Source organism: Nuphar pumila, chromosome 3 (genome assembly GCF_984573655.1).
Source record: "Nuphar pumila chromosome 3, dmNupPumi1.hap1.1, whole genome shotgun sequence".
NCBI lineage: Eukaryota > Viridiplantae > Streptophyta > Magnoliopsida > Nymphaeales > Nymphaeaceae > Nuphar > Nuphar pumila.
The window spans coordinates 141,485,781-141,511,646 of record NC_143251.1 but is presented as its reverse complement, the minus strand read 5'-3'; the positions used below and the strand labels follow the sequence as shown (position 1 = coordinate 141,511,646).

Sequence of the window (25,866 nt, the reverse complement as noted above, 5' to 3'; positions counted from 1 at the left end):
CATAGTCTCCAAATGTCTGTAAGAATATAAAAACAACTGCAAAGAGCTATAGAGGTTTGCTTGAATAATTGAATTTGATATCTATACAAGCACTTTGACTAATTTATGACTTGAATTAGAGGATTTGGTCACCATGAGTTCAGTCTGCTACTACCTAAGGTTCCTAAAATGGTCAATCATATATGCTAGCTTGTTTTAAAAGTTTTAATTCCCTCTCTAACAAATCCATAAATGTAAAACAGGGATATATGTGCATATTGAAAGTTTACAGAATGCCCAATATCAACATAAATAAGCAATTTTCTCTCATGTATAAAACTATGCAGGAAATATATTAATGGCACAACTATAAAAAGACTACTAATATTTGAATATGTACAATGCTTGTTCACATAACAAATGGATGATGAAACCTAAATGTGACTTTCCATAGGCACAGTTGACCCGCCATATATAATGAGAATCATTTCTTTAAAATATTTTGCTAGAATAAGTTGATAACACAGGGTGAACAGTAGTTCAAACAACATGGCGATTTTATTCTATGGATTTAAATGCTTTTTTATCTTTAAATGTTTTTTCTTTCCTTTTTTATACAAAATCTGGGGGTAACCCTTGTTAAAATATATGTACTTATATATTTCGAAACTGTAATTTGAAACTCAAAAAACAAATTTCAAACATCCCAAAACTCGCCCGAGTTAGGCCGAGTCAAGCCGAGTCAGGCCGAGTCAAGCCTGAGTCAAGCCCGAGTTTTGGCAAACCGAGTTTGCCTTGCCGGGTTGACTCGCTGGAGGGGCGAGCCGAGCCGAGTCAGCCGAGTCAACGAGTTGACTCGGCGAGTTTTAAAACACTGGGTTATGCTGATGACTATAAAGGGTACAGGTGCTATGATCCGGTGAGCAAGCGCATCAGAATATCAAGAAATGTCATCTTCGATGAATTGAATTTTGATTGTCGATGTACTAGTTCTTCAGAATCAAATTCTAAAATCGAGGCTTATTATCCTTGGCTGAATTATGAACTTTTCTCCGGAGCTAGTGATGTCTGCCTTTCAAATTGTACTCAAAAGAATAAGGAATCTGTGTCTACTGATGAAATGATTGCCCATGAAAATACAGACCCAACTTTGAATCCAGAAAGGTATAAAGGTCTTGTTTACACTCGACGAGAAAGATAATCCCACACAGTATCGTAGCATAGTGGGTATGTTACAATACCTCACTTTTACTCGCCCTGATATAGTTTACTCTGTGAATCAAGTATCTCAGTTTATGCATGCGCCATGTGAAGGGCATGTGGAAGCCGTTAAACGGATACTTCGATACCTGAAGGGAACGATTGAGGATGGCCTCTTATATAAGAGAAAGACCAATGGGCAAAATGCATATGAGATCACTGTTTATTCTGATGCGGACTGGGCGGGAGATCCAGATGAACGCAGATCAGTATCTGGCTATTGTGTGTTTGTTGGGATGAATTTGGTTTCTTGGAGTAGTAAGAAACAAAAGGTTGTTGCCAGATCCAGTACAGAGGCTGAATACAGGTCAATGGCAGCCACCACTGCTGAAGCTACTTGGATTAGACACTTACTGACAGAAGTAGAAGAATCGATCTCTCGATCACTTCTTTTGTGTGACAACCAGAATGCCATTAGTATGTCTTTTAATCCAATCCATCACAGTCGTGCCAAACATATTGAAATAGATCAACATTTTGTGAGACAAAAAGTAGAAGAGAAAGAGATTGAGCCTGAATTTGTACGAACTACAGATCAAGTGGCGGATATATTTACAAAAGGATTGACGAAAGACAGATTTTGGATGTTAAAAGGCAAGTTGTTCATGGTTCAAGATCATGCACAACTTGAGGGATGGTGAAAAGAAGTGTATTCCTTATTACGGATCACGGGTCAGGAGATCCAGACCCGTGATCACTGTCAACTGTCATTTCATTAATGGCACTGTGTAATTTATTCTCTTGTAATAAGGGTACTTTAGTACCCTAATCTTTGTATTAGTATGTTATTATAAAGGGATAAAAATAGCAGCCGACCCATATACAATAGAGGGTATCGGTTTTCTCTGCAGTCTCTCTCTCTCTCTCTGTTTCTCAGCTTTCACGCGTGGAAGGATTTGAGCATTGGAAATCTTTCACAGAGTGCTATTAAAATTTTGCTGAATCCTATCCATCATGGTTGAACAAAGCACATCCAAATAGATCAGTATTTTATTCGAGAAAAATTTGAGGATAAAGAGATTCAAGTGAAGTATGTTGATTCCAATAGTGACATCCTCACCAAGGGACTTACAAGGGCGAAATTCTTGTTCTTAAAGAGCAAGCTGTTCATGATCCAATGTACATGCACAACTTGAGGGAGGCTGTAAGAAAAATAACGAGGAAGCAACACACAGAAAAATTGTGGACTGCTTTTTTATTCCAACATCGTCGGCTTCCCTTTTTCATACATCTTTTGCATGTTTTCAGAGACATGTTGCATATATTTCTTACAGTTGGTGTGTGTGCAGCAAGACAACAGATTCTTGCGGATACAGTTATGGGGCAGGGCAGTTTTGGGCAAGGGCTAGAAGAGTCACTGTAGCTTGATTTGGCTTGGGATTTTGGGGATTGAGACTCCTATATACGGGAAGATGGCTAGGTTGGTTGGGAACACAGGGCAAAAATGAGGGTTCGATCAACCACACACAAACTGGTACTCGAGCACGTTACGCATGCCAGTTTGTGTGAAGCAGAGAAATGGCAGGGCAAGCGTGGGGCTGTGCTTGGTTTGGGTTTGTAGGTGTGGGAATGAGTGCACGAATGGGAAGGCAAGCCGATGGAATGGGCAGCAAAAGGGCTCGATTGCGAGGAGTGCTTGCGGGTTGCTGCGCACAGGAGCTTGACACAGCGGGCACGCGTAGGAATGCGCAGGACTGGGGTGTGCTGTGCTTGTGCACAGGGACACCGGTGCAGGGAAGCTGCAGTGTGTGTGCGCACACCTGGGGCAGCAGCCAGATGGCATCGGACATGCGGAAAGATGAAGCACCAATGATGTGGCTGGGCCTCGAGGTGTCGACAGGGTGCTCTGCTGTGTACAGAGCATGCAGCAGGGCAAGAGGCCTTTGCAAGTGTAGGCCTGGGCTATATTGCACCGTGGGTAAGTCACAACAGCTCAGCACCACCAGAGAGCGTGAGAGATAGGGGCAGATGAGAGCGACAGAGAAGAGAGGAAGGGGAAGAAGAGAGGGAGAGGAAGAAGAAGAGGGGAGAGGGAGAAGAGAGAAAAAGAGTGAGGGGAAAGAGCTAATTCTTATTAAGCATTCCTAATGTGCCCTAATCAGTCCTTTTATAGGCATATCATTAAGGAAATGAGTCTTGGACCCTCTTATTGCATGTATTTGGTCCCCAATTGGACTTAGATCCAAAGTGATGCTCGGGCTCCATCTCTTACCTAAGTGACTCAAAAGTAGGTACACATCACAAAGTGTCCAATTTAGGAAACAAAGAGTTTAGTCTTTGTCATGAAGTGACTAGATTGGGGCACAGAGTGTCTAATCTTGGACACAATGTGTCAAGTGTCTTGGACACGATGTGCCTAGTTTAGGACATGATATGGGATGCAAAGCGTCAAATGTCTTGGACACGAAGAGACCAGTTTACAACACTTTTGGTTGTCTTATACGTGAACGAAGTGTCCAATTTATGACACTTTTAGGTGTCTTGTAGATGAAATGTCCAGTTTAGGACACAAAGTGTCCAATGTCATGGACATGAAGCGTCCAGTTTACAACATTTTTTGTCATCTTGAACATGAAGTGTCCAGTGTCTTGGACAAAGTGTGCAATTTTGCATATTCATATTTCATGTAAATCATCACTGATCAAAATCTAACAATAAATGGAAGTGCATTTTGTAATTGATTTTATCACTCATTTTTTGCATAATGGAGTTTTTTACTTTCCTTTTTATGTGTGTGTGTCCAAGTGTACACTTGCCATGTCTGACACTTTCTACTTGTGTCCAACACCATCGCTTGTGTCATTGTCCAAGTAACATAGATTCTTGCATTGTTTCATAAACAGGTTCTACGGTACTATTGTTGCCCTGTTATTTGTTTCCATTACACAAACTTAGTTGTTTTTGTATTTTGCAGTCTGGCTATCATTTAAAACCGATTGGGCATTATTCATTTGCCTGCCAGAAGCTTAGTCAAATAAACGTGAGGATATATTCTGGAGAAGAACTCGCAGTGCATTTTCCCTCTGTTCTTTTATCATTGAGTGGAGAGGATGGTTATAGGAACAACTCAGTTACTAATGCTGGTGGAATATTCTCCTTCGAGAACTTATTTCCTGGAAGTTTTTATCTGCGCCCACTATTGAAGGTTCTTATCTGAAACATGCTTCTTGTTTACATGAGAGCATGATGAACTCTTGAGTAAATTTGTATTCTTTTTATGTCTTTAGAACATATTTCTTTCCTGTTTGCAAGTGATGAGAGTCTGGGTTATATGTGAAAATAATACTAGGAATAAGTTCTGAATTACCTCTTAAAAAGATGTTCCTTCAAGCTGGAGTATACCTGACATTCATGTTTGCTGGTACCAAAGGTCTTCTGTTTAATAATAGATCTACCCCCCTTTCCCCCGCACATGAGATCCCATTTTTATTGGAAAACCGTGAAGTTGTTTGAAAAAATTGCATTGATCTTTGATAACCTTGTTAAGAGACCATGTGAATGCAAATGACAGGGTGGAGTTTCTGGCATTTGTTGATAAATTTGGGGGAATTGTTCTGCAAACATGCTCCCAAGGTCATTATTTAGTTTACTATTATGACACACATCATGCACATGCAGAAGCACACATGTATATGCATAGGGAATACATCTGATTGTTCATGAAGAGTCAACATCACATGTCTGTTGCTGGAAAAGGTGATATTTTATCTTCTTAAACATGCTTTTCTAGTAATGGAAATGATCACAAACTTAACCTTGAGTTTAAAGAAACCTCCAACAGAAAAAGAAAGAACTCGTTGAATCTGCTTTGCTAAAATGGCAACAATAACCATAAAACCTTGTGCTGGTTTCTACTACCTTCTTATAGCTTATCTTGCTTGCCCAAAACATCTCTAGATTTCTTTTGTCCATTGAGAAACTAGCCCAGTGAAATTTGTGTTTGATGGGCAGTTTAATGTTTTATTTTCTTGATGGTATACATCTTGTATCACTTTGTTTCTTAATTTATGTATGCAATCTGATGAAGTTAATTTCTAATAAGAATCCCTTTAAAGGTTAAATTTGTCACATGCATTCATAATGCCGATGTATTGATATTAGTACTTTGCCTTGTATACTGCTGCTGTATCGATTTTTGTACTTTGCCTTGTGTGCTTTGCTCGCTGGACCTCCCCACCTTTCTAGTTTCTAAATGTATTATAGTAGGCTAGTCACACATTGTTGAAAATTTACTGTAACCAATGGCCATCGATTATACAAAGGGGCTTGCCTCATCAGTTTGAAGACAGGTTTTTTTCATCATATTTACTCTCTTCTAAATTGTTTCTTTGGCAGGAATATTCTTTTTCACCTGCAGCACAGGCAATAGATCTTGGTTCTGGCGAGTTCAAGGATGTTGTCTTCTATGCTACTCGTGTTGCTTACAGGTTTGTAGTATGATTTAGCACAACTGGTTATCATCTAAGATATGTTTGATTTCTCACAATGCTAGAAATTGAGATAAAATTCTTTACATTATTCAGTTATTAGAGGGCGGCAACAAGCACTGTTTTCTTGATTAGCCTGTTGTTCTATTTAGCCCTTGTTAAAGTGGTCTACAACTATTACTTTTATTATTTGGTGGGAGTTTTACTTGACATTTTGTAACTTCTAAACAAGAACCACTTTTTCTATAATTTTAGAAATTTAAATAAAATTCTTTAGATATTTGGTTGTTAGAAGATTGATGATGAAAAATCTTTTATGATGACAGCCTATTCTTCTGTTTAACCACTAACCACTGGTAAAGTGGTTTCAAGTTAGCAGTGTTATTATCCGGTCACCTTGGTGGTAGTTCTACCTCCTTATGTTCTGTCATTCATACACAAAAACCTTTTCTTTTGGATAGCTCTCTTCCTTGTGATCAGCTGTTATTTTTTTTTTTTGTAAACATGTGCTGCTCATTGATAATCATGATATTGATTTCTCTGTTCCATATACAACAGATTTTAATGTGCAATATCAGGTTCATGCTTAATCAAGTCCTATCAAATGCTTTATTGAAAAAAGAAAAGTTCTCTCAGATACATCTATTGCACAAACGCCTGGAGAGAGTTATCTATTTAAATAAGTAGTATGGGGAGTCTTAACACCAAGTTTGAGGATTTGCTGGAAATGTTCAACGGCTGCAAAAATGGATGTTGTCGAACGGAGGAATGAATAGTTGGAGCGGCAGTTGAGGACTCGCCCCAGCTGGTGGAGCAGCGGCACATGTGGATAGGCTGCGTATCAAGTTGCCTGACCCTGCAAAGTATAATGGCAGTCGGAACTCGAGAGATTTTGAGAACGTTATTTACTTGATAGACCAGTACTTTGAGGCTGGAGGCATTGTGGGAGGTGCATATACCTTGCGTACCACAACAATGTACCTTGCGGCACACACTTTAGCCCGCTTTATTTGAGTTGCCCATGTGTTTTTTTTTATGAAGGCTTTCTGATCAGACGGTTAGGATCATTCCATACGTGTGAATATTGGTTTGCCGCCAATGCAAGGGCTGGCCCAACATTTGGACGGTCCAGATTGATGACCATTTCTAAGGACGGTTGGGATCTTGGGATCATGAGATGGGTCATATTTAGATTGGGTGATCTCCTTGGTAGGACCGTCGCTGAGGCGATGTGGAACGTGTGTTTGTTGTGGTAACTTCATGGGAAGATCTCAAGAGAGAGCTACACGACTACTTTTTGCTCAAGAATGAGAATAGATGTCATGCCATAAGATGTTGGCCAACCGAGAAAAAATGAGTACCTTAGCCAAAAGAATCATACATATGTATTGTTCATTACCAGACTTTGGATTAGATTCTGGTGTTGTCTGAGGCCCCTAATGCGGGAGAGCACATCAAGTGATTGGATGAACTTGTGCGAGAATAGGCCACATAATTGGTGTGCCAGTAGGAGTGTGAACCATATCAACAGCAAGGCCTTTATACATCTGCAGACAATATTATTTGCATATGACTAATTTCTTTGCAATTTGAGCTGTTTTAGAGCATATTACTCTGGAATATATGATTAGAGAAATATGCCTGGTGTCATATCATGTTAATTAATCTACTAGTACTAAAAACAACTTGATTGTAGGTTTCATAACAGCTAGAGCAGAACCTTGTATCGTATCCTAATAACACATATAGTAGCAAACAGCTACTCTATATTGGATACTTCTCCTTCAATACATAATGATGCTTACCAGGTGCCTGCCAGCAGCATGGAAATTGTTGAAAGTGGTGTCCATATAATATGGGTTCATTTGTCTGTAACACTGTTCTGAATTTTAAGGTTTTTGGGGGCTAATATCAGCACTCTGTTTCTTGGTTGAGAAACACTAACAGCTTCTTATCTGGTGATTGACCAATAAGGTAGAATGATTGATCTCTGTTAATGCTGTAATTTTTTGGGAGTCATTGTTTCTGCCAGTCACAAATATCACTGATATTTTGAAAAAGAGCAATTTTATCACTATATATCCAGGACATGATAAAGTTCCAATAAAATCATGATATTTCAAAATATCACCTGTTTTAAAATATAGCAAGTTTGGTCACAATATTATGGCAATGTTCATAAGTATTATTTTTATGCATGATAGAACTCCATAGAATGCACCATTTCATGTGCAAGTAAGATACTCTCCTTGATATCTCTACCTTTCAAGAAGGCTGATTGATTGGAGGATATAATTTGAGTCAAGATGGGTTAAAAATTCGTTGTGTTATTATATGTTTTCTTAATCTTTTAAGTAATACCAAGATTTGCGACATTAGTTTCTGCTAACATTTAGGGCACACATTTGAATGCGTTGGACCTAGAATATGAACTGGCATGGGGCCTGCTAATGTGTTGTGGGCCCCATGCCACAAACGCTGGATCTCTCCTCCCTTTATTTCAGGGATTTTAGATCACTGAATAAGGGGAGAGAGGGAGAGATCCTTGGATCTCTAGTCTGATCCTGGGAGTCGGATTAATCATATCCCTTGGATCTTGAAATCCGAGGGATTCAAATATATCCTTATTGATGTTAACATGTATTGATATAGATACATGGACATACATATATTCACTTATATATACATATATGAGTGTAGAGTTGAGCGTAGATGCTTATTGTTTAGGTGCTTAACCATAGCTTAAGCGCGTTGGCTGTCCATCACGTGCGTTGATGGATGGTCAGTGCCCAAAAAAAAATTTGCGTCAAAAAACACCAAATGGGCTTTAGCTTTACACTTGAGCTCCGCTAAAGGTCCAAATCCCGCTGGGACCTTTAGCCGCTAAAGCCCCAAGGGACATGTGCGCCATTAGAATTTTCTAATGCTGCGTGCATCCCTTGACCCTTTAACGGCGCTTTTGAAGCGCCGCTAAAGGTCCCAGCGGGATTTGGACCTTTAGTGGCGCTTCAAAAGCACCACTAAAGGGTTATTTTTGCGCGGTTTTGGTGTTTCAGCGGTTTCCCCCCTTTTTTCACGCTGATCGTCCATCAACGTGCGTGGACAGCCAGTGCGCTTAAGTTGCAGTTAAGCACCTGAACATTAAGCAGCTACACTCTACTCTATGAGTGTATATATGTATATTTAATATATTTTTGACTGTTTCTTATTGTAATAGGTTTTGCCCATGTAGGGGCATTTTTGTCTTTTTACACATGTAATAGGTACTGCCCATTAGGGTTAGTTTTGTCTGTATATATTTTTTCCTTTTATTTTTTATTTTTTATTTTTTATTCTTTGTCTTTTCCCTCTTGTATTTGGGCATATTGGACTTTATCCAATATAGTCGTCGGGACCTCCCCAATGGCTATAATTATAGCCGTTTCTTTTGAGTCCTTTGTGGTCTATATAAAGGGGGCTAAGTCCCCTCTAGTATTATGTTTTTCTTAAGCATACAATAGTGAATAAAGACTTATTTTTTATGTGTTGTGTTCGCTTGTGATTGCCCTTAGTGGCTATTGTATGCTCTTTTAAGTTTTTGTATTTTTTATTGATTGACTTTTGTATTGTCTCTTAGTGTACTTATGATTGTGCACATTGTTCTTTGTTCTTGTATGCCCTTAGTGGCTTTGTTATTGTATTTCCTATTGTTTCATTACAAATGATATGCCTTGAAAATTCTGCTGATCTAACAAGACGACTTTAGCTAAGTTGACACTGGGGGTAATGACTGGATGCAAATATTGATCAGGAAAGTAACAAAAATAGCCCCCTGATAAGTGCAAAGAAGCAAAAAGTTATGAAAATTTTCCCCTGATGAATAGCTAAAGTAGGTTCAGTTCATTGCCAGACCCCAGTCCATATACTGGCATGCATAGGCTAGAAGCTGACCTGTTTCAGGTGCCATTCATGGTCCTACCTAATGAAAAACTCGTGTGATTAAAAAATACTGGACGACGTTTACCTTCTGAAATCACATTAGATTGCCAGTGGGTTTCACATCTGGCTTACTAGAGAGGCAATCCAGTTGATCAATTGTGATGGAGATGTAGTACCTTCTGCGGTGCCCATGATTTTTCTTCTGTATGTGATCTAATTTGGTTCTTATGAATAATGATGGTGTTAGTTTTTCCTTCTTGTTTCTATTTTAGTTCGACTTTTGATGGTTTCTTAACTGAATTTGGCAGTGCTACGGGTGCTGTTTCACTTCTATCTGGGCAGCCAAAGGAGGGCATTCTTGTTGAAGCCAGATCCCCTTCAAAAGGGCACTATGAGGAATCAACAACAGATTCACTTGGGCACTTTCGCCTGAGGGGTCTTATTCCTAATACTACATACTTTCTAAGAGTAGTCTCTAAGGAAGATTCAGGGACCAGAATTGAACGTACTTCTCCTGATTCTGTCACAGTTGAGGTATAGATTTATCCAAATGCATGAATGTCAAAGAACTGGTTTGTATAGTTGACCATTGCATATAGTTGGAATATCACCAGGCATTATCTGAAGTTGTCATGTTGTTTTATATCCTGGTTCTTTGTTAAACCATCCTGAGCAGTGGAATTAGATCTTGCAATTTATCATGTTCGGTGTCTAGAGCCCATGAATTTGTTTGCTGGTGTAACATTGGTAGGTCAATATATGTTTCTCCTAGTTTTTAATTTAGTTCAATTGTGTTTTTTCTTTTCTGAAGGTTGGATCTGAGGATCTAAAAGGTGTGGATTTTGTTGTCTTTGAAGAACCTGAAATAACTATATTAAGTGGTCACGTTGAAGGAATAAGTCTTAATGAATTACAACCTCATCTCGTCGTGCAAATCAAATCAGCAAGTGATCCACTAAAGGTTGTTTCAGCATTTCCATTACCTCTCTCCTACTACTTTCAAGTGCGTGACTTGCCTAAAGGCAGGCATTTCGTGCAACTCCTTTATGGCCTCTCGTCAAACACCCACAAGTTTGAATCGGAGATCTTAGAAGTTGATTTGACAATGCAACCCCAGATCCATGTTGGACCACTTAAGTATAAAATATCAGAGTTACATCACAAACCGGTAAGCTAATTTGCGGTTGTTATCAATATGTTGGAAACAAGGTGCTAATATCATAATCACGTTGTGCAGGAACTAACTCCAGCCCCTGTTTTTCCACTTATTATTGGAGTGTGTGTTATTGCTCTCTTCATCAGTATGCCAAGGTGCCAAATTTCCAAGTGCCATATTTCCTGTTGTGATTACCCTAAACTATTAGTTGCTTGACTATCTTGTTATTTGTTTAAGGTTGAGGGACATTCTAAACTGGGCAGTAGATATTGCCTCTTCTGCATCTACGTCATTTGGCTCAAAGAAAGAAGTGAAGAAACCTTTAATGAGGAAGCGAGCATATTGATGACTTTCGAGTCATCCAGAGGATATGTCTTGATGGTGTCAATGTGATCCATGCTCATCATAGCAATGCTGAATCACCTCTTCGTATGAATTTCAAAACCCAAGTTGTTTCAGCAGAATTTATTTCCAAACAGGGTAGTGAATGGTAGGTTTGGGGCTTTTAGCTATTGTGGCAGGCATTGATATTGTGTTGTAGAGATGAGATGAACGCTTTGAAGCTGCCACATTCTTTGCTTCATGTGCATGTAAAGTCTAGAAGTAGAAGGCATGCAGCAGCTGGTTTTATTGTTGAAGATGGTAGTAGTGGGTTGCCTCATAACCGATGGCGGATGCTGCATGATAGCCATGATTTTCAGGTAGGAAACTGCAGGTTACTGAAAAACTGATCATGATCAATGATCAAATCTCTGGCTGGGTTGAAGAAGACCAATAGAAATTCTGTATGGTGACTGAAAATGCTAATATGCCAAAATTTTGATTCGGATCTGTATCTTGTTTTGGTCTCTCTCTCTCTCTCTCTCTCTCTCTCTCTCTGCAGGTTTGGGTTAGTTATTTGACTTATTTGAATGCATCTAATCATGCTTTGGTTTAAAATTATGGATCTAACTAGCTCATGGGGTTGGATATTTTCCAAGTTTTCATTATTGAAAATTTAATGTTTGCCAATATAATTTTGATTGGGGTTGCTGTAAAGAAATTTTTCTGAAATGGGATCCGAGTAAATTTTTACTCGTTAAACCTTGGTTGAGAGCTGGTTTTATTCCTCATGAATGGCCACCGGATGGTGTGGGTTCTGTGGACCTCCAAGTTGTTTCAGTTAGAAGTGCCGCTTATGTTCAAATAGCTTTTCTGCTCACTGAAGCTGATGGACGATTCATTGTTGCTGGGGCTTCAAAGAGGAGGTCAGATGAGCCTTCCAGAAACTGAGATTATGGATTCGATAATTAGCATGATCGACCCGTTAGCAGGAGTGTTGTCAATTAGCTGCAATAACCAGGCTTGACTCTCTTGGTTGAGATCTATTGTTGAAGGGAGGCCAGGTCTACAAGCTGAATTTGTTGCTATCTCTGGAGTTCTGCGGAGAGCTCTGTGTCTGTCAAGCTACCCGTGTGTTCTTTATTGGATATGGTTAAACACATACGGGGAGGAAAATGTCTAGAGGAGCAAATTCCCTGAATTTTGATTGTATCATATTTTTCTTTTATTAATACAAGAGGGGGCCTTATCCCCCAGCTCTTCTCGAAAAAAATAGCCAATCTGAATTAGGTTTGGCAATAGTTCTTGTCACCCACATTCAATTTTAGTTCTCTTATATTTGATTAGCTTGGATTTGAGAAGTCTCATCTGATCTAAGTTTAACAAGTTAACATAGCTAGCTAATTTTTCCTAAATGGATATTTATACTGGAAAATGACTACTGTATGGTACATTTGATAGGTTTTCCAAAATGCCCTACAAATTTCAAAATCTACCAAAATGTCTAATTTTGCCAGTTCCTTACATTTTAGGACTGTTTTACCCTTGTAACATGTGGATCTTTTGAGTTTTGCGTGTTACATCGTGACACTCTCCCGATCTTGCTAAATATCATTAAAAATGAATTTTGCATGATATGTGAAAATCATGAATTGTGCACACTACATCGAAATTCACTCCTCACTTCCACAAAATCTTAATGATTTTTGTAGTTATGTTACAATAATTGCTACAACTGCAAAAATCCCTTACGTGAGAAATTTGTAAGATTTTTTGATGTGATGGTTGTGAAAGTCATCTTTCGATGTGAAATTCATGAAAAGTAATGAAATTTACAGAATTTTGCATGATAACAACTTTAAGAGATGTGAGATTTTGTTTTATTGTGCGAATTTTGTTGTATATATAGGTGATTAGGGTAAGAATTTCATCTAGAGTTTTGCATTGGTAGTTGCAAAAGTTGGTTAAATGTGATTTTTTTTCATTATGTGCGAACAATTTGCAAGTATACATATGAATTTTCTCATTACATACTAAATTTTACAAAAGACTATGGGTTGTACATTTTCCTAAAAACATGGTACATAACTGCAAATTGCAACACTTGCCTAAATCAAAAGTTATTATTCCTTTTATTATTGTCAAATCATTTGCATGTATTCCAAATCAAAAGAACAAATTTTAAGTAAAAAAGAACAGGCATAATATATTTGATGTAGACTTATGTATATCTAGAACACTTCTTTTACTGATGAAAAGGTCTCCATAAAAGCTATAGAAGTCATTACTAATACTCTATGCAGTATCTCTCTTTTTTTTGTTATCTGTGCAAGTTATCACAAAATCTTCAGGAGAGGTTCATGAACCTTCAAGTGCAATTCTTAGTAAGAAAAACAAGCATAAACATACTATCTTTAGATCACCAAGCTCCAACAAAATAATTGCATTATTGTATATGATAGTAAGCATGTATAAGCCAAATTATAGTACTAAAACTCTTATGAAAGTTGGCCTTGTAAACTTGAAATTCAACCCAAAAAATATGAGGAGCATTAAAAAGAACAATAACCAAAACAATGTAACCATCAATGTATATAACAAAAAGAATAGCAAATTCTGACAACCATGACTAAACAAAACTACAACAAAAAAATTCACTTTATAACAAAATTACATTACAACCAAAGGTCTCACTTTACTACCAAATTACAATGCTTTATACAATCATGACTGAACAAAATAAGCTTTTTTTTTAATCTCATCATTCATCTACATGACCATCAATGTATACTTCTCAGGATTGTTCACAGCTCAGCTAACTTGCTCTCGCCATCCAGCACCTCATCGGCTAATGCCCTCTTTCCATTCCCCTTGACCCACTTTTCCTCTTTCTCAGCCCAGAGTTCTTCCCTTTAATTTCTCTTTTTCTTCCTCTTAACCATCTTGTTGGCCCATTGCAAACAGACCTTTTTCTTCTCACATTTATAGAATTTCATCAAATGCTTTCTGTAAACAGATAAATTTTTCTGAAAAAAAGTTATTAGTAAACAACTAACAATAGCTTACATAAAAAACAACACAATTCATACAACATACCTGCATAAAATTTATTTTTTTGCCTAAACCCAAATATCACATGTACATTAGGACAAATATTCCATAATCATAATGATAACAATTATATATCAAGTCAAGAATAGGTATACGTACGATTTAAAAAAACAACAAAACAAATTTATTACTTGTTTGTTTACTTAAGAATATCTTGCACAACAATGGTCATTATCCAAACTATCCTATAAAAAATGAACCTGCAACATAACATTTAAACTAATGAGTAATTGTGAAAAATAAATACTTCAAATAAATAAATAATGTTATCGTACGATATCTACAACGTTTTGATCAGCAGGGAATTATACAATATAAACACCTGCATTCAAGGTCGACAACCTAAATGAAAGTTTAAGGTCATTGTGTAGTTGAAAATTTATGTTATATAAACATCTTTTTTTGGTTTTCGGCAATATGATCATTGATATTTCTGAAATTCCATCTTCGATAGGAAAGAATAGTGTTTGTGATTCCTTTTGATTTTTGAAGTTGAACGAATTCTCCTCTGCATATACGAGTTTATGATTAGATTACATGCATTTGAAAGGCAGTTTGCTCCCCTCTTCTTTGGATCATTTTTCCCTTCTAGGATGTCATCAAACAGTCAGCATCATAGATATTCGAACCGCCAGAATCTGTCGAGGATGTGAGCCCTCTGTTCAAATATCGTCATCGGTGAACAGGGAGATATTTTGATAGTTGATCGGAGGGACGAAGACAAATTCATTGATCTATACCTAAGGCTATCGTAAGAGCATCAGAGAAGGCTCTTTTCTAGGCGATGATTCAGCCATCATAAAAGTACTGCACTAGTTGCCAACGAGGCACTTGGTGGTGGGGCACTTCCGAAGAAGATCTTTCATCCTCTCCCAAGTCTCATGAAATTTTTCTCTCTCAATCTGAGAAAAGCTCGTGATGGATTTTTGAGACTCGTTCATCTTATCAATTGAAAAGCATTTCTTGAGAAATTCTCACTATATGTGTTTCCAAGTAATAATTTGAACCGTATCTAAGGCCTTCAACTAGTGCTTATGATGTGGACTCGGTGAACACCGATCCACGATCCAAACAGATCTTAACACGTGTGAAAGCTTTTCACAGAAATGAGTCCGAACAGGACTCAAGAAAATAGGTTTTTTTGGAATCTGTGCACTCAGTTTCTACAAAGGTGGTTCAAAGAAAAGTTGTGCGCAACTCACACGCCTTTCCAGCAAATCTTAAATCACTAGATTCATATCAGAGGTGTCCATTCCACAGACTCAGGACTGGGACAGACAGACAAGTCTATGACAGACTTCTGGACTCTGCTGGCAGTGTGTTCGAATGAATTTTTGATCCTTCAGACAATAGAGTTTGTAGAAGTTGTTGAGAAACTATGTTTTGATGATACATAATATGATATGTTGTCATACATGCTTTAATATGATATGATGATATGCCTTCATGAAAATGTTATATTATGACTGGATATGATTTGTCATGCATTTAACGAGTATTTGATGCAAGGTTATTTCCCCTAAGAAGAATGGAGACAACCTGATCAAGTACAACTAGTTGATACAATCATACTCTCTAAAGAAAAAGCTTGATGGGCCATACTCTCATAAAGATTGTCTAAGAAGATCGGCTACTTCAAGATGAAGACTTTTTTCTTCTTTAGAGTCATATGTAACAGAACCTTCAGAAGCATGCATATTGCATATTTCATATTACATGCTTTAAATATCATACAAGCCATCTATTTACAAAAAGCAAAGCTTTCATAAAAGGATACGATATTTCAAAAATATCTTTTTAAAACAAATCATTGTACTTTCTTACAAGCATTTATGAAAAAGACAATTTGAAAAGATATAAAAGCTAATGATTTCAAGTATGAAAGAAAAAGACAAAATGAATTAACTCATAATACATAATCGTTTATTTTGAATTGACAAATATTGTTTTATATACAAAAACTACTTATTGTTTAAACAAGACAATTAAATTTGGAAAAGATCTTTTATTTATTTAATATACACTCAAGAATGTCGACTTACACTTAAAGCCATCATTCTTTCTGTAAACATTAAATGCCATCTTAAAAAGCATTTGAGAAATGACCATTTATTTAATAATAAAATTCACACTCAAGAATGTTGACTTATTTAAAGTCATCATTCTTTCTGTAAACATTAAATGTCATCTCAAAAAGCATTTGAGAAATGACCATTTATAAATAAAGTACTTAACAAAGCATTTATTGTACTTACATGCATTTAACTAAAGAAGTGACGATTTGTAACAAAAATATTAATATACTACAAATCATTAAATTGAGTAAAGACAAAATTACATGATAGATTACACTCCAACGTTCAATGTACTACAAAACATTTATTATGAGAAAAGACCCATTATAAATTATATCTCATTTAAAATACAAAAACGAATAGTGTACCCTAAATGCTACACTTATGGAAAGGAGACTTTTTGAAAAAGCAATATAGTACACATATCATTTCACACAAAGTTGTTTTTGAAATGACCTGACACCTCATATCCCAAAAGGACAATCATTTCAAAAATGCAACAACTATTTTCTTAAGACTATATATATACAAACAAAATAGTATTTCACATGACGTGTGAGCTTACAAAGAGAAAAACTCCTGTTCAATATTCGAAAAAAAGAGCTTAGAAAAAGAAAGAGAAAAGAAAGAGAAAAAGTCAAGAAAAGCTCTTTGACAAAAGAATCAACTGTGTGTGAAAAGAAAAGAACATTATGAGAATCTTCATTCGTGCATTCATATCATTCTGAAGGTTCTATAAGAAAGTATTGTAACTTTTTGTTTTCTGTTGTATCCCTTTTCTGTTGAGAGAAGTAGACCTCTGTGAAAGAGGGTGTTTTCTTCTCTGTTGAGAGAAGTAGACCTCTGGGAAAGAAGGTGTTGTACTATTTATCCCGTAACACGGATGTTATAGTGAAAGGCTCAAGTGTTTTGCTTGGGGACTGGATGTAGGTCAGTAACTCGACTGAACCAGTATAAATCTTGTGTTTTCTGTGTTGTGTCTTATTGCCTTTAATTTTTATTTTATCGATCTATTTCATATTTCACTATTCACCCCCCCCCCCCTCTAGTAGAATTTCAGAAGCCACCAACAGAGAAAACGTAGGTCAGATCTAGATATTTTCAATGAGCTAAAATTTGGATTTTTCTGAGTTTTTTACGAGTCTCTACAAAATTTTGAACTCTAAAAAATTTTCATTCATGTCAACACGACTTTCAGGATTGTAAACGTACGAATCAAATGAAACTCAGAATAGAAATTAGGTTTAACAGTATGTCAACTGTCTAATTCAAGTCTCAGATTCATAAATCATGTAGGAAATATCATGAAATTTGGAAAGCATAAAATTGAAATCAAGAGATTAATACATGCCTTAAATTAATAACTTTCAACCGTATCAGATAAAATTGGGATTTTTTGAGACATCTAGACGATGATTCAGCCACAACTTTGAACATAAAAGGTTTAGAGCTATGTCCTAGCTTTCCACATAATCAAACAAATTAATTTTTCATGCAGGAAATCTCAAGATAATTGAAAAATATAGAACACCACTAGGTGTGTTCTGTAACAGACAGGTGGCAGTGGAATCCTGTGTGTCTGAAACCTTATCAGCATTGTTCAAGGGTATAGAAGGCCGATTTACGCAATGGCCTCAACTACAAAGTTGTAGATGAACGTCTTAGATTTCTGAGAAGCTAAAGAATGTCAGAAACTGACCAATATCGAGGTCAATAGAGTCGATTCTTCAGAGTCATCCCAGACAACTCAAAATAGGCAATCTTGTTTCTTAATAGAAAATGAATTAAACAATATCACACCTAAAATAATAGAATCACTTAGTAACATAAATACTTCAAAACATTCATTCAAATATCAACAAATAATCTACTTACAACTTACAAGCAACAATCAACAAGAAAACATAGGAGAATGACAATGAAGCAAAAGACAAACACAAATGAACCAACGATTCTTTTTTTATCCGGATGACAATAATGGGATGTCACTGGGAAGCAACCAACACCAATGGAGATTTTTGACAGCAGGTTGAACAACCACTTTGAGGGCCAGCAACCACAAATCTCAAGCTTTCACAACAACGTCAGGGTCGATCTTCTCAAGATCACCTTCCACACCAAAGTGAACTCTGAATCTTCTCTCAATCAGAGATGTTTTCCTTTCTAGAACCAGCCACACCAGCAAATAATTTTTAAATGGTGAAGCAACCCCCTCCACCTTGGTCGACCTCCACACTTAAGGAGCTTGGAGCTTGGGGAAGAGCCACCATAAAGATGGTATGGCCTTCCCAAGCCTTGTTTCAAAAAATGAGTTTTGAATGGCTATTTTTGGCCAAGGGCCTTTAAGGGACCAACAACCATATTGACTTGGACCAGTCAAGGCTGAGATTTGAATTATGTCCAAAATGGTCCACTCCAAATGGCGCCAACTAGGGCTCCATTGAAATGGATCAAGATCAAGATCCAGATCATGCAGCGAATTGGATCCTGCACAAAAACACATTAGAAAAATGCAATCACGAAAAATAAAAGCTACCCGCGTTCCTCATACACCCTTTAGTGCCACAAAAGAATCCTACAAAGCACCAGAACTATTCGGATCCATAGAATCCAGCTCCTAAAAAAAAAAGATTACATGAAATGAAGTCTGTAGGCAAAATATCCAAAAAATATGATTTTATGAAGATGCAATGAAATTGAAGCATCTTGCAAAGGAGCATGATGAACATCGACTAAACTGTCGATCCACTAGGACAAGGGACATCCTGCACACGTGTGGATCACCTCAGGTAGCGATGTCCGGATCGGGTCTGGAGAGTTGGATTGGGATCCAACTTTGCTTCCGAACTTTGAATCTCTGGATGCTAGCTTGGCTTTGTCTTTGAGAGAGAATAGAAACAATGTTAACCTAAACACGTCATTTCAAAAATTATTGGTCTACACCGTAGAGCAGATCTTAAGGAACTCATCGAGATGACGGTAGGGGTCTTCGTTGTTAAGGCCATAAAAAGATGATAATATTTGAATTATATTAGCCTTGATCTCGAACTGTGGTGCTCCTACAACGGGTCTAGCGATGCAGAAGGCATGAGTATATTTATTGTGAATGAAATATTTTCTCAAGGGACGGGTCAATTGTTGATTCTCAAGCATGAGGCCGGATTGACAGACTCTCCTAATAATAGACTTGAGGTCCTCAATAGACTCAACAAGCTCGGGGTCAAGCGAGCGACGCCATTGCATACACCTTAAGGTAGACTGGTGTAGCAACTGTCCTAAAGTAGGGCTTTCTACCTACCTAACATGCAGCGTGATGAAACCACAACAAACCACGATGCGGGTAAAATAAAATATGGAAAGAAAACAGTAAACCCATACCACACACTTGCACCCAAACAAATATTTTATGAAAAACTGACTATGAGCAAGGTACCAATCGTGCACATACACCTCCTAGGGGTAGCTTAATAGGTGGGTTGTGCAGGAATAGTAAACTGGTCTCTAGAGTTCACAAGCACGTGGTTCTACAATCCCAAGTACTGAAATAAAGTAATAATCGTAAGTAATAAGTAGAAAAATAAACTAGCAGCCCTAAATAAGTAACAAAAAGGAAACTAGCAATCCTAAGTAAAACAAGAATACATAATGAGCAATAACGTGAATACTTGTATTTCTATCGTTGTTCCCCAGCAACAACGCCAAAAATTTGGTGTAAGTTTTACGAAATAGATTTTTAAAAGATATTTTTGAATAAAATAATTTATGAAAGCCAGACACCAAATAATAAAAACTAGCTCACACTAGGGTGAGATCCGGGTCGAACTCAGGGAACGGGACAAAACTTTGTATTCCATAGAAATCTACTCTTTATTGCCTTGAAAAATAAAAGAATTAATTAACTAAAAGTGTGGCCCTATTTGGAGGGCTTAAACAAATAATAATTAGTTAAGTGGCTTTATTATAAACCCATAATAAATAAGAGAATAAATCTTAAACTAAAAATAAAATAAAATGATCTTCAATGCTTGAGCTTCTAGTCTCTTTTGATGCCTTTGCTTTATTTGATATTCGTTTGCTTATTGTTGGGAGCTCTAGCAGACCTTTTGAGGAAACCTTTTGGAGACCTCAGAGGGCTCTTCAGGAACTCGTTTGAGGGCTCACCACATAATCAATCGCTTCCCTGCAAAACACAATTGCAAAACAAAAATAAAACACAAAAAAACTACAAAAAATTAATGTTACTTTAAAGAAAAATCACAAAAACAAGAATCTAACCATTAATAACAAACTAACTACGTGTAACAAATATGAACTAACATGTAACAAACTAAAGCACTAAATAACAAAATAGCAAAACTAACTAATAAAAAAAATTGTTAATTAACTAACAAACAAAATAACTAATTTAACAAGTTGCTGTATGGAAATCTAAACAAAATAATTAATAAAATCTGGAATAAAACGAACTATACTATATAATCTAAACTAATCAAAAGAATACTAGCTGAGATAACAAGAATCAATTAATCTAATTCAAGAAACGAGAAAGTATTCACTGAATGAAGTCAAGAATTTAAAAACAATTAATCAATCCAACTAACAAGAAACGTCTGACCAACTAGCAAATAAATTTGATAACTAGTTAAACATGCTGAAACTAACTTCAAAATCTACTAATAACAGCTAGAACACAATAACCATTAACTAAAACTACCTAGACTAGAAACAGGAAAACACGAAAACAACCTAATCGATTATGTAAGAATTCAAGATTTAAAGAGAAATAATCTAACTAACTAACAAGAATATTATTTAACAACCAACCTATTTTACTCAACTGTACGGAATTTAACAACAAATCTGTAGCAAAATGAAATCAACCTAAGCTATCTAAGCTAACCAACTTAATCACCAAATTAAATAAGAAGTAATAAATCGGCTATGCTAGTTTAATCTAAACTATGCAAGATTCAACAAAACTGGACTAATAAGTAACTAACGTGAATCAAAATAAGACTAAATATTAATATCTGAAGTAGACTAATATTAAACCACAGCAAAACATGATTGAATGAAAATAACCTAGCTATGCTAAAACGATAATAGATAACAAAAAAAAAATGGTTGAACTATTTTAATTAATCTATCTAAACAAACTAATTACTAAATAATTAATCTAATTTAATCTAATGACATGAACTAACTACCATCCTAATCTGATGGACAACATTAACGTGAACTAGAATTTATAAATAAACAAAATAACTAACTATTCTTAAATCGGCTATTTCAAAAATATAAATAGATTAAATCTACTTAATATCAAAAATAAAAAAAAAACTTAATCTAAACTAAATCTGATCTAGATCTAATATAAACTGAATTACAACTCACTAAAACATAACAATTACTCTATACTAAATCTATTGATTTAAAATAAAATAATATTATTCTACGCGAAAATCAAGAAAATCTGCTAAACTAAATTAAGCTATTTTATTTTTTTATTTTTATATTTTCAGATGATAAAAATGAAACTCAATTAAACTATATGCAATGAATATACTATGAATAAACGAAAATATATGCAATGATATGATGTATGTATTCTGCGAAGGAAATAAAATAAATATAACTACGAAACTACAAAGAGACAGGGGAGAAGAAACGTACCTCACGATCTGTTTTCGATGAAGGGGTTGAGAAGAAAAAAGTGGTCATACTTTTGAGCTGCACATACCTCCGTCGAGATGAGATAAGAAGAACCGGTGCCAGAGAAAGGTTGGAAGCGAAACAAAAACAGGAAAAAAAGGAAGAGATCGAGGGAAAACCGATTGGGAACAAGAAGGAGGGGGAAGAGAAGAGAAGAGGCCTGTGTTTTCTCAAAAGGCAAAAATGTGCTTCTCTTCTTAAAAAGTCTATTTTATACTCTAAAATTAGGGTGCCACACGATTTTTCTAAAAAGCTAATTAATTTTTTAAAATTTCAAATATGCAGTGTTTTAGAAAGAAACTTGTTTTAGAAAAAGACACTTCTAAATAAAGTAAAGTACCATTTGAGACTCCTAAACTAATTAAACTATGAATAACAGAAATTCTAAACTAATTAAAAGTCTGAAAAACATAGGAAAGAGCTTAAAATATGTTGTTTTGCCTATATTTTCAATTTCAAAGCAATTTCTCAAAAACATTGATAAGAATGAGTTTTTAATCATATTTTTTACTGGATCTTGCTTAAAATAGTATGAATAAAATGCAAAACTTATGCATGATCAGAGAGTATAAAATCGTCTCCTTTATGTCATTTTACCTTACGTATTTGTGATCTGATCGTTAAAAGAAAAACTTAAATAAAAGAAATATTTTGATTTTGAGACGCCCCTTACAAATTTCAAAAACTCACCTCAGAATGACGCTTTATGTGTTGTTTATGCTAGATACCACCCATCTAGCATTAATGTCAGCAAACAAAATAGCCCACACTTGGACCTCTAATTGTTGTTCGTCTTAGGATGCCAAGGTGCCCCTCTAGATAAATCCTCCTATGAGCCTATGTTTTTTGTCATCCATGCCACAATGTGACCTCCAGCGGTGACAGCAAATTAGGTGTAACCACAAAACTAAATCAAAATTTGTTGTATTATTTACTTTGTGTCATGCTTGCAACATTCTTGTATTTTTAACTTTCAAAATTAACGTAAAATATAACACCTCAAGCTCAAGCATAAATTAGAAAGTTCAACTACTTTTACCTAGATTTGTCATCTACATTTTAAGGTTGAGTATCATTTAACCTTCTGTGATGAAGATCATTAGCACTGATTTGTCCACGTGGTTCTATATCCTCTATAGTGATCGTCTCATCGTTAATTGTTTGGGACAGTGAGATGTTCTCCAAAAGAGTGAGCTCAATATATAAATGTGCGAGATAGTTGCACATTATCTACAAGATTCTCATCATTTCATTCATCAATTGTTTTTCATGTACATCGCTTATACATGTTTCTTGTATATCGCTTTCGACTGCTTCTTGTGTAATTTTGCAACCAACAACTTCTTGTTTAACTTCACAAATAACCTTTTCTTGATTACCTTTACTAGCACCTATAGCTTTACCACCAAGGTGGTATCCTATGTGATAAGTGAAGTCTTGTGCCAAATTAAAGGCCCAGGTTCGAATCACTATGTCACATGCGACTTAAGAGATATCTGGTCGGAGTCTGCCTAGCCCAGCTTCCCTTTAAAAAAAAAAGTAACTTTGCAAACAGCCCCTTCTCGATTACCTTTGCTATCATCCTCTCGTGTTATATGGCCTATGTGGGTGCGTGTATGGCAGATTGCTCCTATTTGACCCTCCTTATCTCTTTAGGCGCTTTTGTTTTGCTGGGTCACATGCGACTCCAAATCAAAATTTATTTCTGAGTCATATGAATTAGAATCTCAAGAACCCCCTTGCAATTCTGATTATCATGTAAATGAGAATACAACTCAATTTTAAAGGCAAATGAGAGTCAGTTTATCGCCACTCTTTCCGATTGTTTAGCCATTCCAATAAGATTATTCTCTCGTTTGCACGAGTCCAAATTTGATGATACGTTACCAAACATGAACTTCATGTGATGCTGGAGCACCACTGACTATTGGGCATCTTTGTGTACACTCTAAACGGACTGAGTAGAATTGAGCTCTATTCTTTTCCGGCTTTCTTTGTTAAGAAACATCAAGTTCAGCCTTGATTATTCTAGAACAAATATATTGAGTTCAAGCATGTTGCAAGTTTGAGCTTGGTTTGGATTTATTTACTAGTTTTATGTTGAATCTAGTGATTCATTAATTTTAATATGTAAGTTTTATTTGGAGTGTCTATTCTAAGATGCATCATTGGATAGACATGCTTGATTAATAAACTTAGTAACCATAATATCATTAAAAGCAAAACCACACAAAATTATGTCTAGTTAATGAGCTAAGTGGCTACTTTACAACTTAGTCCGGACAACAAACGAAAAAAATAAACAAATTGCAATAATTAAGTGAAGAAAAAAGTGATGTGAAACAGTAAAAGTTCACAACTTCCAAATTGTTTTTGAAAGTAAAAGGTTTATTAAATAAGTGCAAAAAGACACACACACACACACACACACACACACATATATATATATATATATAGATAGAGAGAGAGAGAGAGAGAGAGAGAGAAGGGGGACCATCCAACCAAAGAAAGGTCCAAAATCTACAGCAGATGATGATGATGATCAGACAACTCTCATTCTTTAATATTTGAGCATTTCATCGACCATACCTTAAATATTTATTCTTTATAACTTATTTAGTAAGAAATATATTTTATACAAAGACTTTATGACATTTAGACATGTTTTTCTATATATTATAATTCCACACCTCACAATGCATTTAAAACTTTACAATAAAAATGCAACTAAATATCAAAAATTCAAAATCTAAAACACATCGCTTACTAAATGAATGATAAAAATCCAATATGCAATGAAAAACTTGATCATTAGAGAAGGAACACCATCCATCATCGGTTGTAGATTTTGGACTTTTTTTTTGTTTGACAGTCCCCTTTATATATATATATATATATATATATATATATATATATATATATATATATATGACCAATAGAATGTGTTAACTCAAATATGTGAACTAGATTGTGAAATGAGATTTTCATGGCCTTTTTGTTTTTTTTCCCCTCAAAAAATGACTGTATACGACAAATTTGATATGTTTCTTTAAAAACCCTATAATTACTTCCGATGTCCAAAAATGCAAATATACAACCTTGTTAAGACCCTTTTACTCTTCACAATTATCAATTGACACGTTATTGCAATAAAATTGCATCGCTTGTCGGCTAGTGCAAACTCTCACTTAAATCCAGAATCATACATTTTCTTATGCAGACCTCACAAACTTGCATAAATTTATTTGCAAAAATTCAGTGAAACTTAAACCACTAAAATCACAAATATCCTACTTATTCGCATATACTTTATGAATTTGCATAAATATATGTGCGAACCTCTGGTTAGATTGAAACTACTGAAATCACAAATATCCTACTTATTAACATATACTTCACGAATTTACATGAATATATGTGTGAATCTCTGGTTAGACTAAAACCACTAAAATCATAAATATCCTATTTATTCAATATACTTCACGAATTCACATAAATATTGTGTGAACCTCCGGTTAGACTAAAACCATTAAAATTGTAAATATCATACTTATTTACATATACTTCATGCATTCACATAAACATATGTGTGAACCTTTACTTTAGTTCAACTGAACATCGCAATATTGCAAATATCGTACTTAAATATTTGCGAACTTATGACATATTATGTGATGTTTATTATTTTTTGCAGAGTTTGCGGATCATAGATAAACTCATTGTTCGCACCCTCAAGGCTATTTTTCATATAAACTAGGGTTCGTTATGGTCATCAATCTGCTTCCCTTCGGCAACTATTCATAGGCGGCACTTCATCATGGTTGAACCATCAATGATATTTTTTTTTTGTAAGCACATCTTTAACTGTTGATTCAAATTGTGGTCTCCAACCTGCTCACCTTCGGTT

General features: G+C 35.7%; 1 protein-coding gene across 2 annotated transcripts in view; it reads left to right on the top strand.

The window, feature by feature from the left end:
• The window catches only part of LOC149844151 (Carbohydrate-binding-like fold), an 82,591-nt gene extending 70,912 nt beyond the window's left edge, over positions 1–11,679 (top strand). For both annotated transcript variants that reach the window (XM_090000348.1, XM_090000349.1), the window contains exons 22-27: positions 4,154–4,384; positions 5,575–5,666; positions 9,893–10,118; positions 10,396–10,752; positions 10,822–10,895; positions 10,978–11,679. In XM_090000348.1, the coding sequence (XP_089856474.1) occupies positions 4,154–4,384; positions 5,575–5,666; positions 9,893–10,118; positions 10,396–10,752; positions 10,822–10,895; positions 10,978–11,086 (1,089 nt within the window). In that variant the 3' untranslated portion in view covers positions 11,087–11,679. The remainder of the gene's footprint in view (positions 1–4,153; positions 4,385–5,574; positions 5,667–9,892; positions 10,119–10,395; positions 10,753–10,821; positions 10,896–10,977) is intronic.
• Positions 11,680–25,866: the final 14,187 nt, after the last annotated feature.